We start from the raw sequence: 19774 nt of genomic DNA on the forward strand, positions 1-19774 counted from the left end.
AAGTTTCCTGCTAACAGCAGTGTGGGGCGGTGTGGAACTCCCAATGACAAAGCAACAAGTAGAGCGACTCTACAGAGTGTTTCCCGCCCACACTGGCGTGGGGGGGGGAGTGGAAATAAACTTTGCCTGCTGGGTCGGTGGTGCGCATGCCAACTAAGAGGGCTCTGGATGCCCGCTCTGGCCCGTGTGCCATAGGTTCACCAACACTGTTCTAGTTCAACCCCCTGCAATGCAGGTTTACAAGAAATATTGTAAATTAGTTTAAGTAGCAATGTATATGGTATTGTAATCTTCTCGCTCACAATATGTGCATATTTTTCTGCCCTGCAGCTGTGTTTTTTACATACTCGGAAGCAGATTCCTCACCAAGGAAAGGAGGTGAAACACAAATTGGCATGTATCTGTGGAGCTGCTGCTGTTTCTTTGGCGTTCACTCGTATTCGAGTAAGATTGTCTTCCATGAACACGGTCTTAACAGTGAGTCTGTGGAGTGACTGTGGAGGCCAATTTTGGATCCACACATCCTTCCACAGTGGGGACATAGGTTTCCGGGTTGGAGTTGATCACGATGAGGGTTTGCCAAATGTGCCTTCCTCTTAGCACCTTTATTCCTTTTGTCCTGAGTTCAAGCATCAGGCACGTATTGGCTAGTGCCCCTTCCTTTGCAGCCCCCCCAGAGCACTTTCTGACTTCATTTCCTATTTTTATAAGGTGAAAGGTGAATATAATAGGTAGGTAGGTAGGTAGGTAGTATGCATGTCTTTCTAATAACAGCAAAAAGAGGAGGGGCTGAAGAACTCTCTCCCACTTTTTCAATATTTTTCCTTGTTAAAACCAGTTTGTTTGTTTTTCTCCTAAAGAGTGTTTCTGCTGCTATCAGCCTTTGACTTACCAGCTCCTGAAACTGAAAAGCAAATCCCTTCCCTCCTATGTTCACCGTATTAAAGTCCAGCCAGGGCAGGTGGATTGGGCCAAAGGCAGTGATTGGAGCTAGTGCCACAGTTGCTCCACAAAACCATTGTCTATGTATGGTCTTAGTGTCAACTAAGTGTCAACAGCATCTTCTGTGAAATGTAACGAGGTTCATCTTTTGCCTAGTTCATTGTAACTCTTCCCTTGGCAACCTGTTACTTCAAGCAGGCCAACAATGGGATGACCTTGCATAGGGGTTGGTGTTTTATTTATTCCTGGCAGTGTGTGTGTGTAAGAGACAGTTTGAGAAGTTGTGTAAGAATTAGATGGTTTAATAGATTTATAAGGTTGACTCGTTCCCAGGCACTGATGCTCTAGTAGTGTTTGACTAATGAGGGATGTTCATCATGACTGTCAGGAGCAATTGTGTTTCCAGTTACCTGTGATTCCTTGAATCTTTTGGGTTTTTTTTTAAGATTCAGAAATCTTCTGTGTGTGCCATCCAGTTAAAATGCATGCTGCCGTCAAGCAGACCATGCCTGTCTCTCCCAAAATCATATGCCACAGGCAGGCTCTGCTTCCTTAATAACAAAAATCAGAAAAAGGTCAGCCTTCTGGAGCACAGAGCCTGGCACTGCTGCTGCATAATCTAGTCCAGGAGAGGGTGAAATGAATGCAAATTGCAAGGCACTGCTTCCATGCTGAGCTATGAATGGTCCTCATGCATACATAGAGCAATTCTATACATGCAGGCAGAAGGATGTTAGCTCAGTGGCAAAGAACATGCAAAGAGGTTTTTTGATTTAATCCACAGCACCTCCCAGCTTGGGCTGGGAAAGACACCCGGGGTCTTCATCTCCTGAGGAGCCACTGCTAAATAGTCCAACAATACTGAGCTCAATGGGTAAATCCTATGTTCTGCGAGCCGTCTTAATGATTCCCTGTCCTTTCTCTAGTTACAGGTTTGCATCCTTATTGGGAAGGGAGAAAAATGTGCATGTTTACTTTTGTATATTTATTTATTGCAAACACCAGTTAATCCTTTTTTGGCCAAGACACACACACAAAAAAAATCAATAGAAATGTAAAAACAGTCAATGAGCAGAAATGCATTAAGAAGCAGCAATCAAAAAACAACATGCAAATAGTAATGGGCAGAGCTAAAACAACTTGGCAAAAAACCCATAGTATTAAAAGATGAACACAGGTTGAAAAAAAAGCATGGCAGAAGGGGGAAATCGGAGCCACAACAAGCAGTGAGGGTGGGGGCAAAAAGTGTGCTGTTGGCAATGAATTTCAATCCCAAGAGGAAAGCAATATGTCTCTCTTCAAGGAATTCATTGCTACGAGATCTTGAGATGACTGCTAGCCATCTGCTTCTTTTCATATATAAAGGGCAAATCTTGGGAGGGGAGGTGAAAGCCCATTAATTAAACTTGTGAGCAGTAGTATACCAACGAGCGATAACTCCCCCCTCCTTGTGACATTTCTTAGGCCAGACTGACTACGATTAGGGACAGAGGATGAGCCCATAGCCAGAGACTGCATTTGGATTCTGATGAGTGGACCTGAAAGCCCACAATAGTCAAAGCAATGTCATGTAGACTCTTGCATTGGAGCCCTCCATTCTTCCTTCTCTCTTGGCCAGTGTGCTTTGTAGACCCTGGCAGCCCCTTGCTGCTTACCTGCCTTCCGTCAACCCCATTTCCTTAAGTGATCCATTTCCAACCTCTTGTGGGAAGAAGCCCTGTTTCTCCTATCACTGCAGGTGCAGTCCTGAAGCCTGTCGCGGGAAACCAGTGGTAGCATCACTGAGCCTAGTAGAAGCAGTCCTTATTAGACCAAGTCACAGCAGAGATGCAATTAGTCCATTCAAAAACAAGCCAACCGACACAGTAAGGAAATCTAGAATTACTTGCACAAACACTTCCTTTTTTGCACAATATATATATATATATATATATTATGCTGCCCGACTTAAAAAATGCAGTTCGGCAACTCCGATTGATGGCTAACTTTCAGCAGCAGGAAAACAATCCATTCCCAATGTGTTTCTTCACAGTGTCGTCCTAGCGTTAGCTACACCAGGGTGGCAAAGGTCCTAGCCCCGTCGATGCTTTCTGGCCTCTTGTAGGTCTTGTGCTGGTCTCCCTCGCTGTAGGTCCTTTCAAGGCTGTACTGCACCTTTGCCGCCTGCCTCTGGAACTCCCGTACGCTCCGAATGGTGAGGAAACAGACCACAGTGCTTGCAAAATACAGGCAAGCCACCAGGAGGCCAAAAAGAGCCACGGAAGCATCTCCTCCTTGCACGCTGCAGTTCATGGATGTGTAGCCTCTCCTGGCGTAAAGCCTCTCTCTTTTCTTGCACACCTCCGTCGCGTTGACTTGCAGGACAAAGTGGAGGTAGAGGCCCACGGCCACTAGGTATGCCAGGCAAGCAAGGACGTCAAAGACGCATTCCGTGACGAGCAACCGGACCGAGAGGCGATGGATGGGCTTCCCTCCAGCGACAAGGAAGAGGATGGTAAGGCACAGCAGCGTTAGGCTGAAGGCTACGCCGCCATAGACGCAAGGAGCTCTCATCTGGTTGAACTGCATGTCCAGCTCCCTCACCTCTTGCAACTCTACCCCTTCAAAGGGGCTGTAGGCGGAATTGATGTTGAAGGAGCCCAGGCCTCCCATGGAGGTGAAGCCAGAAATTGATGCCTGAGCTGCTCCTATGCAGACCAGCACCAAAATGTTTAGTGTGATTTCAACGAACTGCAAGATTCCTGCAGAGAAAGAGAGGGGAGAGTTAATATTCCTTGTATAAATCCATCCATGCCTCTGAATAGTTTTGCTGCAGAAAAACTCATGTCTCTGTGTTTATTTATCAGCTATCTTTAAGCGTCAAAACCCTCCTGTAAAATAAAGGGCGCAAGCAACGAGGCCATCGGTGCAGTAACGTTAACACTAAATCTGAACCACACATAAGACTAAAACATAAATCCAGTTTGGTCAAATAGCCCAGCACAATCATGCAGACTATGATTACCGATTGATAAAAACCCACCCTTTTACCGGAGTGCACAAAGGTTTCTGGGATCTGCAGGGTAGCTGTGTCTCAGGCTTGGATTGCACTCACAGCTCATTGCATGGTAAATTGTTCCTGACCTGTACTACTAAAGTTGGAAGGGTTGTTTTATAATGGAAAACTGGCCCATATTCTAAACAAGGTAGATGTTTGGAAGATGGTTCTAGCCTAGCCTTCTCCCTGACGTTGTATGGGAGAAGAGACCTGCAATGGCATATAATTCAACCGGCTGAAGATAAGAAAAGGTGAAGGTAAAAAAAGGTAAAGGGCCCCTGGACGGTTAAGTCCAGTGAAAGGCAATTATGGGGTCTGGCACTCATCTCACCTTCAGGTTGAGGGAGCTGGCGTTTGTCCATAGACAACTTTCCGGGTCATGTGGCCAGCACGACTAAACCGCTTCTGGCGCAACCATAATGGAAACCAGAGCGCACAGAAACACCATTTACCTTCCTGCTGCAGCAGTACCTATTTATTTACTTGCACTGGTGTGCTTTTGAACTGCTAGGTTGGCAGGAGCAGGGACAGAGCAATGGAAGCTCGCGGGGATTCAAACCGCTGACCTTTTGATCAGCAAGCCCAAGAGGCTCAGTGGTTTAGACCACAGCACCACCATAGCTGCTAGGTGACTATCTGGCCTCTGCTTAAAATAATCCACTGAAGGGGAGTTTGTTGCCTTCCAGGGCAGGCTGCAGAGAGTGGTGCTTTCTATTGGAAACCATTCAGTGATACAAAACTGCGCAAGCCATGGAACAGCTTCATGACATAAGACACTCTTTGTCTTGGGGTCCTTCCTACGAGACCCACGCCTGAGCCAAATCTGTAACAATAATGCTAGCTCTTGTCTAAATTTTCCATTCGTCCATCAACAGCCAACTGCATTTAGTCATGCAATGTCTGCAGTTATCACAAGATAGCATGGCCATTTTGAAGCTTCCACCATAGGATAACCCTGTTATTTTTAAAAATGGCTAAGAAGTTTTTATGTACTTTACTCCCCCACCACCAAAAAAAGGACAGGGAAGCAGCAGCATATTACAAACAAACCCAAATAAAGCAACCTAGTCTGCCACAGTTAAACACGGGAACAGGAAAGAAAATGCAGAATGCACACCCGGCGGCTTAAATAACATACAACTCAGGTTGGGATGTGAAAAGTAACCAATACTAAAAAGTTTTCACAAGTGTTGAAAGGAGAGAGAGCATTGAGGTGAAGCTGCCTTGTGGTTCCACCGTGTGGATAGACCAGTCATAGAATCATAGTTGGAAGGGACCTTGAGGGTCATCTAGTCCAACCCCCTGCTATGCAGGAATCTCAACAGTTCCTCATCCAGTTTGAAACTTTACCAGGCCCTGCTTAGCTTTACAAATGTGCTAGCAATTTAGACTGGAAGGAAGAAGAAGAAGAAGAAGAAGAGTTTGGATTTGATATCCCGCCTTTCACTCCCTTTAAGGAGTCTCAAAACGGCTAACATTCTCCTTTCCCTTCCTCCCCCACAACAAGCACTCTGTGAGGTGAGTGGGGCTGAGAGACTTCAGAGAAGTGTTACTGGCCCAAGGTCACCCAGCAGCTGCATGTGGAGGAGCGGAGACGCGAACCCGGATCCCCAGATTACGAGTCCACTGCTCTTAACCACTACACCACACTGGCTCTGGAGTGAGGGTATTGTGTGGGAGAAGGCAATCCTTTAAATGCCTAACAGGTTGTGACTGGGATAGTTAAAGGGACTGACTGGCTCAGAAATAACCAGGAACCAATTTAGAGCAAATCATAGAATTGTAGGGTTGGAAGGGGACGCCAAGGGTCTGCTTGCACTGGTGTGCTTTCGAACTGCTAGGTTGGCAGGAGCAGGGACTGAGCAATGGGAGCTCACCCCATCGCAGTGATTTGAACTGCCGACCACTTGATCGGCAAGCCCTAGGCTCTGTGGTTTAGACCACAGCGCCACCCGCGTCCCTTCATCAATGGTTACTAGCCATAATTGCCTATATGCTGCAAGGCTGCATGTCAGTCGCTGGTGAACAGCAACAAAAAAAAAAAAGGGTTATTGCCTTCATCATGGCATGGTTGTGGGATTCCCCCAAGGCATTGGTTTGACAACCGTAGGAGTCCAGATTAGGGTTTTAATGCTGTTATGTTTGACTTCTTGACATCTTCCAGAGTCCAGATTCTCTTAAATGAGTGCGCTCCTACCATGAAACAAGACAAGAGGAGAGGGAAGGGAAGGGGAATCAAATTAGGACTGCTAGCACACTGTACAGAATTTGAAGAGTCTAGTGTTGTCTGTCTGAAACACCAGGCCTTTGCAACAGCCATTGGAAGACTTTTTAGTATGAAGCTTACAATCCTCCCAGGTGCTGGAAGGGACTCGAGGCGGTTGCCATGCCTTGCAGTGGCAGAACTTCAGTACACCAGGAGGCACAGAGGACCTTCTGAAGTCATTTCAGAACTTCTTCCAAAACAATTTTTGGTGGAGTGAATAATCTCTGCCAGGAGCTCTGAATCAGCACCCACTGGGATTCCAAGTGAGGCCAGAGTGGAAGGCCCAAATATTAAGCCATCTCCCCCCCCCCCCAAACACTGATAAAACAGGCCTTGAGTACATTTGACCTACATTATTCTGAGGAGTGTTCTTAGTGAGTTATTTTTGTACTACTGTGCCAGAAAGAGTAAATCAGCGATGGGGGTTTGGGAAGGTGCTATAGCTTAGGCCTCCTTGCAATGCTCGTACAACATAGGCCGGGGCTGCCTATTAAATACCTTCCAGGCCACAACACACAAGCACATTACAAGGAACTCATAAGTCACTTTCAGCAGCCAGAAATATCATAACTAGACACTGGAAGGGCCTATCAGGAGTGAATATGGATCACGTATGGGAAACTGCCCTATTAGAAAAGTTAACCAACAAACTCAAACTAGCACTGGGACAAGCTACAGAGGATGCCTTCACCCCAGTGTGATTCCCCTTTATTACACACACGCAACACAACAGGGCAATGACCTATTCCTTGCAGCATCATACAAATCAATATAACACAACCTTGGGACATACAGTGGTACCTCGGGTTAAGAACTTAATTCGTTCTGGAGGTTCGTTCTTAACCTGAAACTGTTCTTAACCTGAAGCACCACTTTAGCTAATGCGCTGCTGCCATGCCACTGCAAGCAATTTCTGTTCTCATCCTGAAGCAAAGTTCTTAACCCGAGGTACTATTTCTGGGTTAGCAGAGTCTGTAACCTGAAGCATCTGTAACTTGAACTGTCTGTAACCCGAGGTACCACTGTAATATAAACACAACCAACCCAGCTTGGGAACCCCATACCTCTTGCAATATCAATAAAAATTAATGAATAAATAAATAAATACACAAAGGACCTACCATGTGATGCTGACACAACCTTCCCTACACTAAGAATAGACAATAGAACAAAAGAACAATATCTCCATCAATCCCGCTTTCCCCCAACTGCAAGAAGTCTATGACAAAAATGTCTCTCACCAAACTGTGAAAAAGATTATGAACTGAAAGTGGAGACAATGGATGTACTGTTTCCTGTTTATCTGTTTGTAACAAAGAAACCCTCAATATTTTTTTAAAAAAAACAACAACAACATTATGAACAAACCACCCTGTTGGGTAGAGTGACTGGCCAAAACTTGCTCACTAAGCTTCACGAGTGAGTGGAGATTTAGCCCTGGTCTCGCCATGTCTCAACTAACACTTCCAATGTCTACACCAAACTGGCTCTCAGACCAAGTTCGTTGACTGGATATTTTTCCATTTAGGTTTAGTTGCAGAAATGCAGCTTGTTACTCCAGACACAATATCTGGTATCAAGAAGGGGTTAGGGATACGCACAAGTGCAATCTTTTCCCATTAGTCTGGTATAATAAAGGCCTCTCTCTTAATGCAACTATTTACCTGTTGTGCAACCACATACGCTCAAACATTGCTGTGATGAAAATAGGGATGTCCCATTCTGTAGTGATAATTATACTATTTATACCCCACACATCTTAATTGGGTTGCACACTGGGCAGCCTCCAACATACATAAAAACATAATAAAACGTTAAACAAAAAAAACCCCTTCCCTATACAGGATTGCCTTCAGAAGGCTCTGGGTTGGATAACTCCATGTTCCTCCAACAAAAATAGGGACATCCTAAGGAAAAGTGGGACATTACAGGATCAAATCAGAAACCAGGATGACTTCTCTAAATCTGGGATGTCCCTGGAAAACAGGGACACTTGGAGGGTCTGCAACCAACTTAGAGACATAACATATATATCATTAAAAAAGTGGAGAGGGGGAGGCAAGGAATCACTACCACTGTCTTTAGAAGAGACACTCACTAAAGGTCTTGATTAATCTTCTGAATGTTGGGAGAAATGTGCCCAGGGAGACTTCACAACCTTGCAGTTTGGAAGCTGGAAAAGCCTGAGCAAAACCAGCAGAAAGTCCCTGTAAATTTGTCGTGCGGAAAGCTAATTAACTTAACTCTATGCCCCTCCTTAAATGTAAAGGAAGACTCAATGGCTGCAGAAAGTAAGTTTTAAATGCAGATCTGCATAGTGCAAATAAATGACCAAGGCTTCCCTAAAGCGATACCAATTAATTACTTAGCCACTTGGGGGCAGGTTAGGATAAACAAATGTCTACCCTGAGTAACACTTTCATGCTGCATAGTTTGATCTCTTGCACCACCTAACTGCCGACTGTACCTGCCTTGTGTTTTGCTTCCTGTGGAGGAAGCCTCCCTTACTAGCAGGCGATGCTCCCAAATACCTGCACGTTTGGCCGGAAAGTCTGCGCAGGTGGAATGACACAAGCAAACAGAAGGATGTCTCCACTCAAAACTAGCCCAGAGTAAGGGGCATTTGGGTTGCAGGCTTAGTCTGGATCCAAGCTTGTGTATACTTACAGAAATGCGTAGGCGATGCCAACAATCTGAAATGACCCAAAATACAAAACCTAGGTTCCCTGAAGGCCAGCAGAGTTTGATCAGTCGCAGAGAGATTCTTAACAAAGTCTACCACCTAGAAGTTAACTGCCAATTGTACCTGCCTACTGTTTGTGGAGGAAGCTTGCAAAACCTGTCTTTTATTTATATGAGCTGCTACAAAGTGAGAGGAGGCAGTCAGTCGCTTGGTTGGTTTTATCATATTAGGGCAATGTTTGCCTGCGTACCTTCACAAATGTGCCTGAGTTCTCTACAACTTGAGCAGTGGGTATTTTTATTTTTGTATTTTAAAAAGGGAAACTTTTTTTAAAAAATCCAATCGGACTCCTTTCCTCCAGCTTAAGTTTCTACCCTCCTTTTTATACTTATCCTAAGTATAGGCCAGGGACGCGGGTGGCGCTGTGGGTTAAACCACAGAGCCTAGGACTTGCCAATCAGAAGGTCAGTGGTTCGAATCCCCGTGACGGGGTGAGCTCCCGTTGCTCGGTCCCTGTTCCTGCCAACCTAGCAGTTTGAAAGCACGTCAAAGTGCAAGTAGATAAATAGGTACCGCTCCAGCGGGAAGGTAAACGGCGTTTCCGTGCGCTGCTCTGGTTCACCAGAAGTGGCTTAGTCCTGCTGGCCACATGACCCGGAAGCTGTACACTGGCTCCCTCGGCCAATAAAGCGAGATGAGCGCAGCAACCCCAGAGTCGGTCACGACTGGACCTAACGGTCAGGAGTCCCTTTACCTTTCTAAGTATAGACCAGGTTCAATCACTGCCCACTGCCTTAAGATGCTGTTTTTTTATTATATGCTTGAGTCCAAAACAGAGATTCTGGGTAGACGGGTCTGCAGGAATGTCAGGGTGCTAATATTACGGAGAAGGGTAGGTCCTCAGCCCATGTCCCTGTTGATCCTCCTTAGTTGCTTGGCAATACTTGCAAACACCTATACAATACTGTGGTCGCAAAGCAGTAACGAAAATGTAAGCCAAGTTTGATGTACTTATTATATTATTATTATATATAGCAGCACACTGAGGGGGGATTTTTCCACTCTAAAACAGCCAAGTGAATAAGGCTAAAGTGAGCATTCTAGCTAAATGCAAACCCAGCTGACATCAGGTATGTGCTGTTGCACGCGACTGAAGTCATCTTCCCAAACACCCCGCTCCTCGGGCTGCCCCTGAAGACTTTTCAGAAGCTTCAACTGGTCCAAAATGCAGCTGCCGGATTATTGGCTGCTCACATAACCCCCGTTTTGAAACAGCCTACACTGATGGCCAGTGCATTTCACATTATGTAAGGTTTAAGGAAAATCTTAAAAATAAATTGTAGGAGGGCGGTAAGGGATGTGAGGCTACCAATAGCAACTAGCCAGCGTGTTGCCCTATCTTACTTCTTTGAGCCTCAGGTGAGAGGAAATGTGGTTCGGTTTCTCTTTTACCTGGAGTCCCAAGAGTTATGGGGTCTCCTCGATTTCTTCCACTCTGACTCTTTGTCCTTGCCTCTTCTCACATTCCTGTAACTTTTCTCCCAAGGCCGATTCCCCAAAGTGTGAACACAAAACTGTGAACAGCATCCCTTACTAGAAGGCAAGGCTTCCATCTTCCTACATGTTTAGCCAGAAAGTCTGTGCAGGTGAAGCAAGCAGAAGGATGTCTCCACTCAAAACTAGGCCAGACTAAGGGGCATTTGGATTGCAGCCTTAGTCCAGATCCAAGATTATGTCAGCTGTATTCTTACAGAAATGCTTACAATCCCAAGCAATCTGAAATGACCTAAAATACAAGACCTGAAGCTAGCTTCCCTGAAGGTTACAGAATCCAACGGAGGGCTTGTTTGCTCCTCCAGCTCAAGATGAGTTCAACTAAGGCCTAAGCATGCCGTAACAATAGTTCCAATATTCACCCCACAGCGATTTCTATCAGTATCAAAACACTTGCCCGATTCATCAGAGAGAAGTAACAAAGATGCTGTGTGCTCTGAGGAGTGGAAGTTAGAGGATTTTAAAGGAAAACCCAAAAGCGCTGAAGCTGTGGTCCCAGAGGAGCAGTGCTCAAAAAGGAATGGAGGAAGCAATATTTATTTATTTTCACAATATCCTGGCTTTCCTCAGAAGACCTAAAGGCAGCATTCATGGGTGTCTCAGAGAGAGCACTTTCTTCACTGGAATTGAAGAAACAAATAAAATTCTGCGTCCAAGAGCCCTTTCAATTCCCTTTTAAAAAGCAGCTAGTTGAATTATTAGGCTAGTTGAATTATCTTTTTGCCCCTGAACACTTTACTGGGATGAAGGGGTGTGTGTGCAATGGAATACAAGATAGGAGAAGGTTGCAGAAATCTAGGAAAGGGATATTCAGGGCATGGACCATGGTTTTTGCTGAGATGATGGGAGAGGAAGAGCCGTATTTCTGCAGCTTTGTAAAGGGAGAAGGGGCATAAATCAGCAACAAAGGGAATGCAGGAGACAAAAGGTAGAAAGCTAAGGCTACATGCCTGTGAGATACAGAACTCTGAAAGTTATTTATTTGTTGTTATTGTCATCAACAACAACAACATTTCCATACCTTCCATAACCATCTAGTACCCTATGAGGGTGGATCACAAACTAAACAAAACAAGGGAAGAAGCACAGCATGTATATAAAAAAAGCTTTCTACATGCAGGGAAATATCTCCTAAGTTACATATACAGATTTGCTAGCATGTTTCCCTAACTCCATTAACAAAACAAAACAAAACCCATAAATGCAGATACATGCACATAGTATTTATATGAACAGTTCATTCTCATATATTTGCCAGTCACAGAATTTGATTATTTTTTTCAAGGCAGAGATCTGGTTAGTTTTGACACAGCACCTTGATCCCAAAAATAAGGATGCACCACTTCTTAGGGCAGTGTGACCTCTGTTCCAGTTCCTTTAAGATTCTGATTAAATGTTCTGGTTGTTAAGCGGGGGGAAGAGTAGCTTTCAGACACACATGAATTTATGCTGGTTTATTAATGCATGAGCATATCCTGGGGGAAGGAGGGGGAAAATCACTTTATAGCTATATCCTAATTTTATTTGCTGATGGGATTCAATTTAGTCACTTGCTAATTTGCAAATGGGAAGTGCCCTTGTTGGGGGCACACAGGTGACACTGAAGACGGAAGGCAGGGAACAGCCCTGTCAAGGGAGCAAGGTATTTGCTTTGTGAAGAAAGAATGGCAGGGAAGCTGGCACTTGTGTGTGTGTGTGTGTGTGTGTGTGTGTGTGTGTGTGAATAATCTGGAAGGGCCCAATGGAGGAGCATTTTTTGTATTATTAACAACAGCAGCAGCAGCAGCAGCAGCAACAACTGGAGATTGAACAACAACAACAACAACAACAACAACAACAACAACAACAAAACAACAACAACAACAACAACTGGAGATTGAACAACAACAACAACTGGAGATTGAACAACAACAACAACAACAACAACAACAACAACAACAACAACAACAACAACAACAACAACAGGAGATTGAACCTGCAAGGAAAGTCTCATATTAACCACAAAGTAGTCTTCTTACCCATTTGATATGTGATTATATCCACAGGGAGAGCTATTTATTAGGTAGCTGGATAATGCGGATTCACAGCACAATTCTATACATGTGTGCTCAGAAGTTAGTCCCATGTACTGCAGCCTACGACAAACATCACATTTCTGTATGGTCATGAGAATGTGATAATGCTTACCAAATCAGATAACTCCTCTCTGGTTGCAGCTGCTCTCCAATGACATAAAGGGTGCTTCCAGGAGACAGGTGTTTGATATTGCAGACAATGTATAGCAGACAATATCTGATAAATTTTCCACATAAGGGGAAATCCGGATTGGGGAAGGAAAGACAAGCTGGTATTTAGATACCAGTAACATTGTGAGGACGCTGCAAAAAACTTCCATGCAAGAGGAGCACTGGTCCCACCGTCCACTTCTGTCTGGAAGCACCCTAAGCAGCTACCAGATTGCAAAAGGTTGCCAAATCCACACTTCAACTGCTTTTTGTTCTGCTTCAGGGTCAGGTAGGTCTGATTTAGACATTCATTCCTAAATACTCAGAGGAGTTGTCCTCCCCAGCTGGTTGGAATTTCTAGGAATCCGATCCACTACATTCTTAGTATTTGACAGTGAAAAAGAAGCCTGCTCGTTTACTTTCACCCCACCTTGTCCACTCTCCAGGAAGTGAGGATGAAAGAGGAGAAGCTACCATCTACCTCTACCCTGCAGTAAACAACCTTATGGGTATTTCTGTAAAGCTTAATATTTGTCATTGGATAGAGTGAGGCATCTTCCCCAGGCAGTTGATGTTGGGTGCCACGAGGGCAGTACATTTAAGTAGTTATTTAATTTATTAATGCTGCATTGTTGCTGCTAGCAAGGGGTGTGGGGGAGAGGGGTTTGTGGGATTTTTTTTTTTCATCAGGTGCCAGAATAACTCAATTGATCTTGGGGGTATAGGTGCCATTTGCCTCAGGCAGCAAAATTTATTGGGCAGGCCCTGGTATTGGATGATCGCATGGCAACTAATATCAAATAAGTTAAGTATGTTCTTTTAAAAAAAAAGATGACCACAACTTCTGAGGGCCCAAGGGAGAGCTTGATTGGGGTAAGATGGGGGCAGGAAACAGAAAACAGCTTGTAATTCTCTTTAGTTTCCTCCTGCCAAGTGAGCATGCTGGGTAGAAGCCAAGGCTACAAGCCTTTTTAGTTGGCAGTTCCATTGAACAAATGGAACTCACTTGTAAATAAATAAGCCCAAGACTGGGAAGCTTTTGCTTCCCTTGAGAAGGTCAAAGGGGAGCGTTTTGGGAGAGGGCAAGAAATAATGCCCAAATGCCTGTAATAAGCTCAGAATGAGCTGCAGGAAGCTTCACTTTGCTATACAGCTCAAGATGCCTTGATGTCATATAACATTAACGAACTGACAAGGAAAAAGTAGCCACACACGAAAAATGCCGACATTCAGTTGCTGCCGGAAGCTGAACTTCACTTTGGCTGAGGTGAAACTTCAAAAAGGGCCAAGGGAGTGGAAGGCTGGAATTTAATGCATGAACTAAAAATAACTGGCAAAATCCAAAGCTGAAATGACTCTAGTGAGATATTTAAAATAGTCATATGAGGTGAATTTTGTAAGAGTCTCATGATAATTTATTTTGCTGAGGTGCAGGGTGGAGAATCAGTACCCTAAAGGTTCTCTCAAGCTTACAACTTGCGACACAACCTCATAAATTGCGTTGTGTGCTGAGAAGGAAACACAACTCATGAAATGATGAAATCTGGCTACTGTGCTGGAAACTGAATGCTTAAGTAAATGCGGCTGTGCGTAATCCAAGGTAAGCATTTAAAGGTGTGCTTCATAGCTTCAGACTGAGCACCTGTCTCCAAGCAATGGAGCCAACCACACAACACTGTTAAAAAACACTGTGATGTCCAAGGTATCATTTTCCATTGCCTTTACAACTTTTGGCTAGGAGTTTGAGAAAGGGGACACATACTGTTATTTAATCCCAAGAAATGAAATCGGCCGAGTATCATGATTACCATCCTTTCAGCAAGGGCACTGAAATATGCAGTCATGCTGGATTCTCCAAATAATGGAAAAAACTGAAACATTTGACTCCCTGGGGTCACTGAAGATGTATGTGAAAACCTGCGGCTCTTTAAACCTTTATCAATGACTATTTGATATGCTAGGAGATTGCTAGCCAGGTGTGGCCAGTAAGTGCCCCCATTTGTTATAAAATTGGATTTGGCTGCAAGCTGTGAATTTAAATTACTTGATCTCCTCCTGTTCTTTGTTCTGCCTGAGGAAGAATTCAGGGAAAGCTAAAACCTCTTATTCTTTCTGCTCCCCCAACAAAAGACCCACTTGTACTCCCTCTTTAAACAACTTTGTGGATCAAAGGATGCGATTGAGTAGAATAAGACAAATGTTTGCATACCTCTTCTTGAACACAGGTTTGAGCACTTCTCAGAAAAAGTCTCTTTTCGAGGATAAAACAATGGTGGTGAAGAATCAACATATTCCTGAGCTGTTCCTGGGTTGTTTTGGTGAGGGTCTGCAAAAGCTGTGGGATATCTAGGATTTTCCATTGTTCCTTCTGGTGACCTACAGGTGGAGAAGGATAAAGAACTGATACCTTAAGCATCGCCTTCTTAAAACTTATTTTACTTAAAAGTGATTTCTATGCCACTTTTCAAGGTCATAGATTCTCCCATATGTTCCCTCCCACCAAATACTCCCTTTATTGTTTGAAACCCTGCTCTGGAATCCTCTGCTGTCCAACACCGAGAGGACAGCAGCAAAGAGCGGGGACACCTCAGTGATGGCACCACACTGTGGAATGCCCTTTCAGTGGAGATTTGGCACACCCGAACACTTCTTATGGTTTTAAATAGTGAAAAAGGTAAAAGGCCCCTAGAGTGACTATGGGGTTGCAGCGCTCATCTTGCTTTCAGGCTGAAGGAGCCAGCGTTTGTCCACAGACAGCTTTCTGGGTCAGGTGGCCAGCATGACTAAACCGCTTCTGGCACAACAGAACACCATGACGGAAACCAGAGCGCACGGAAATGCCATTTACCTTCCCACCTCAGCGATACCTATTTATCTACTTGCACTGGCGTGCTTTCAAATTGCTAGGTTGGCAGAAGCTGGGACAGAGCAACTGGAGCCCCCATCGCGTGGATTCAAACTGCCAACTTCCTGATCAGCAAGCCCAAGAGGTTCAGTGGTTTGGACCACACCACCACCCGTGTCCCCTTTTAAATAGTGGTAGGCAACCCCTAATCCACCTAATTAGGGCTAGTAGACCCTATTTGGCCTTTGAGGCCATTTTTTGCAAGCCATGCCATGCAAACATGTCGGGTGTGGGTCAGATGAAGACATGGCTCCCTACTGAAAGATGATTTTGCAGGCACTGCTGATAAGTAGTACCTGTAAATTCTTGTTTCTTTGCAAGCACTGACAATTGGCTGGTCCCCTGCCCTTGCAAATAGCTATGCCCTTGCTTGCATGGTTTGATTTAAAATGCTTCGACTGACATGATGTTGATGTCAGGCTATTGACAAGCAGGTGGCCCCATCCACCTGTCAAAATATAATATGGGACAGTGGTTCTAGTAATAAGGTAAAACAAGAATATGCAAGAGTGGATTGATATTAGATGAAAATTTGAAGTTATAATATGTGAGGTTAAAGAGGGTATGAATTTGCTGAACAAATTTTTAAATGGAATACAAAAAAGGGAGGTGTGAGGAAGTCATGAAAACAAGTAAATGAGTGGTAAGATATTAGAAAGAGGGATTTTTTTTCTCTCTCTCTTTATGTTTAATTTTGGTTTTTGGTATTTTTTTGTATTTTTCTTTTACTGTTTTGTAACCCTTTTCCTGTTAAAAATTTAATAAATATTATTTAAAAAAAAACAAAAACAAAATATAATATGGGACTTGAAGGGGGCTGAACCACCTGGCCTGCTTGTCTGTTCTTCATCCTAGATTATGAGCACTTGGGTGATTTAAGAAGGCCTTCAGCAGAAAAAAAAAATTTGTCTCTCCTTGTTATGAATATGTAAAGGCTATTTCCTTTTTGTAGGTCTTCACTTTGGGCTTTGGGTTTTAACACTGAATATTAACAAGGCTCTGTGCATGGGGAGGGGGTGAAGTTCCCCATTATTTAAAAGGTACAATTAACAGCATTTTAGCTCCTTTCCATAATAGCTATCATGCTTGCCCTTGGTCATATAGGTTACTACAGCTCTGCAAACTTGTTTTCAAAGTTTACTGAATTAACTCTGCCAGACTGTTATTGGCTTTCGCTTAATGTTCTTCGTATTTCTTATTTTAATTATTATTCCAACCCTAAGCCATCATTTATTCACTCAATTAGATTTTCCAGTCCTAGCATCTTTTGCATTCATCCGTTCTCATTGGCAGAATTACAAGTACACCAATGCAACTGTAATCAGCAGACATTAATTACCGTGGTCCTGCATACGAGCTACACTGTCACCAATTAGAAGCATCACCCACTTTGCCGCTAGCTTTTCTCTTCTAATGAATATGATCTATAGGAACAAATTAATCAATTGGTTGTAGGCATAGGTGCCAAGATGTTAAAGTCTGGCAGGGCAGTAACCCTTCCTCCCCACCTCCTTGACCTTTAGGTTTTGTGTTTTGTGCACTGAACAGCTGTGCAACATAAGCTGTGTGATTTATAAGTCTTTCTACTAAACAGAGAGCAATCCCTTGGACACCAGCAATGCAGCTGCCTCCCTCTTTTAAACAAGCCACATGCCAGAAAATAAGATGCACCACTAAGAGTGACGGTGATCACAAATGTGGGCTCTGTCCCAACAACCATGGTGGTTAGCTGTATTTCCAGAGAAAAGAGAGTTCCTGGAAGACTTTGAAATTGCCTCATTTAAATGCTTGCGCGCGTGCTCTCTCTCTCTCTCTCTCTCTCTCTCTCTCTCTCTCTCTATATATATATATATATATATATACAGTGGTAAAGGTAAAGGGACCCCTGCCCATTAGGTCCAGTCGTGACTGACTCTGGGGTTGCGGCACTCATCTTGCTTTATTGGCCGAGGGAGCCGGTGTACAGCTTCCAGGTCATGTGGCCAGCATGACTAAGCTGCTTCTGGCAAACCAGAGCAGCACACGGAAACACCGTTTACCTTCCCGCTGGAGCGGTACCTATTTATCTACTTGCACTTTGACGTGCTTTCGCACTGCTAGGTTGGCAGGAGCAGGGACCGAGCAACGGGAATTCACCCCATTGCAGGGATTTGAACCGCCGACCTTCTGATCGGCAAGTCCTAGGCTCTGTGGTTTAACCCACAGCGCCACCCGCATCCATATATAGTGGTACCTCGGGTTAAGTACTTAAATCTGTTCCGGAGGTCCATTCTTAACCTGAAACTGTTTTTAACCTGAAGCACCACTTTAGCTAATGGGGCCTCCTGCTGCTGCCATGCCCCCGGAGCACGATTTCTGTTCTCATCCTGAAGCAAAGTTCTTAACCCAAGGTACTATTTCTGGGTTAGCGGAGTCTGTAACATGAAGCGTCTGTAACCTGAAGCGTATGTAACCCGAGGTACCACTGTATTAAAATAAAATATAAATATATTAAAAAGTCTAATGCTTTAGAATAATGCAGCCTCAGTGGATTGTAAATATTGGGAGGGCATACATATTTTTAATTCAGTGTCCCTCCCCTCCCCCATGGAAGGAGACTATTTACATCTAAATGGATGCTCACGTGAATGTTAAGAAGCCAGCAAAATATAGCCATGACTTTGTATTGTGTTGCATTGGAATGTTCTCCAATGGCTCAGCCACTCCTTTATAAGAAGGAAGCAAAAAATACAAGCAAGTGCCAATTTATGTGTGTGCACAGGACTGCAGCCTCAGTCACCTTCATTCATAACAATGCCATCCTTTCCCAGTACGCAGAACTATTATAATGTCATGCATGGAAAGATACTGGAATGAGTTGTTACTCCTTGTCCCCACGGTGACGCCTTTTCTGGCTTGGATATCACCCATGAAGACAGCTCCATCTGCACTATTCTTAACAAACTACAACTCCCAGGATGCTTTGGGGGAAAGCCACGACTGTTTAAAGTGGCATGATGGACCCCAAAGAGTAGGAGAAATATGGCATACTGTGCATTATTTGGCTCCCTGCTTCCTGACTGTGCCCCATTTTCATTTTTTAAACTTACCTTCCATTTGAAGGATACGGTTTCCTATTTCTTTCTTCAATGTATCGGCTCTCCCTCTGTCTGTAATCTGTATTGTGATGAGGTCTCTCTGAGTGAGCCATCTTCTGCCTTGCTGAAGTTGTCTGCAGGTATAGAAAACACAAAATCTATTGATTCAGTTTGCTGAATGACTAGCGTTTGCAAAACAAAATTACATTTATTAGTAAGGAAGACAAAGGAGGTATATGTAGGGGTGGGGAGAATTCTATGTAAGCAAACTGCAACTGTAGTCTTTTTAAAGCTTGTGGTGTCCTATGTTAGCAGAGGATTTACCAAGCCCTCAAAGGTAAAAAACAACAACCGTCATATAGTCTGAAACTGTGAAAGTTAGGAAAACACTAATGGGGGGGGGGGAATGAGAGAAATACTAAAAACAAATTGAGGGGGAAATCATGTTTTATTTTAAGCATCAGCAAAAACCCATACAGTCGTACCTCAGGTTAAGAACTTAATTTGTTCTGGAGGTCTGTTCTTAACCTGAAGCACCACTTTAGCTAATGGGGTCTCCTGCTGCCGCCGGAGCACGATTTATGTTCTCATCCTGAAGCAAAGTTCTTAACCTGAGGTTCTATTTCTGGGTTAGCAGAGTCTGTAACCTGAAGCGTATGTAACCCGAGGTACCACTGTACATGGGAACGAAATGAATAGAGAGCTCTATACCCAGTTCCAAAATTATTCATTTAAAATGTGGAACCATCAAAAACAATGATAAAAACTAGCGTATTTTTCCGTGTATAAGATGACCCCATGTATAAGACGACCCCTATTTTTAAAAAACCCAAAATTAAGAAATTAAGTTGTTTAACTTTTTGGGCGGGGGTAGGGAAGGTCACTTCTACCAATTGCTCACCTGCCTGCCTGCCACTGCCAATCACTTAGATTAGATTAGATAAATATATTGTCATTGTCCGTATATACACAGTATACACAACAACGAAAATCAAACACCCAAGACCAGATTCACATACACATTTGCACGTATCTCCAACACTCTCACCCTATTCAGACATAATCTATTAAAACATACATAATCC

The 19774-nt window shown here is 43.9% G+C and overlaps 2 protein-coding genes across 2 annotated transcripts in view; one reads left to right on the forward strand and one right to left on the reverse strand.

The window, feature by feature from the left end:
- Window positions 1-3079, forward strand: part of PHLPP1 (PH domain and leucine rich repeat protein phosphatase 1) — a 159885-nt gene extending 156806 nt beyond the window's left edge. Inside the window, exon 18 of the transcript XR_013841117.1 lies at window positions 2975-3079. The gene's annotated coding sequence lies outside the window, so the exon portion shown is untranslated. The remainder of the gene's footprint in view (window positions 1-2974) is intronic.
- Window positions 2992-19774, reverse strand: part of LOC307219564 (uncharacterized protein) — a gene marked incomplete at both ends in the record, with an annotated part of 30930 nt that continues 14147 nt past the window's right edge. The window contains 3 exons of the mRNA XM_079982809.1: window positions 2992-3683; window positions 14917-15083; window positions 18702-18823. Coding sequence (XP_079838935.1) covers window positions 2992-3683; window positions 14917-15083; window positions 18702-18823 — 981 coding nt within the window. The remainder of the gene's footprint in view (window positions 3684-14916; window positions 15084-18701; window positions 18824-19774) is intronic.

This window comes from Podarcis cretensis (genome assembly GCF_951804945.1).
Source record: "Podarcis cretensis genome assembly, chromosome: 7".
Classification (NCBI taxonomy): Eukaryota; Metazoa; Chordata; class Lepidosauria; order Squamata; family Lacertidae; genus Podarcis; species Podarcis cretensis.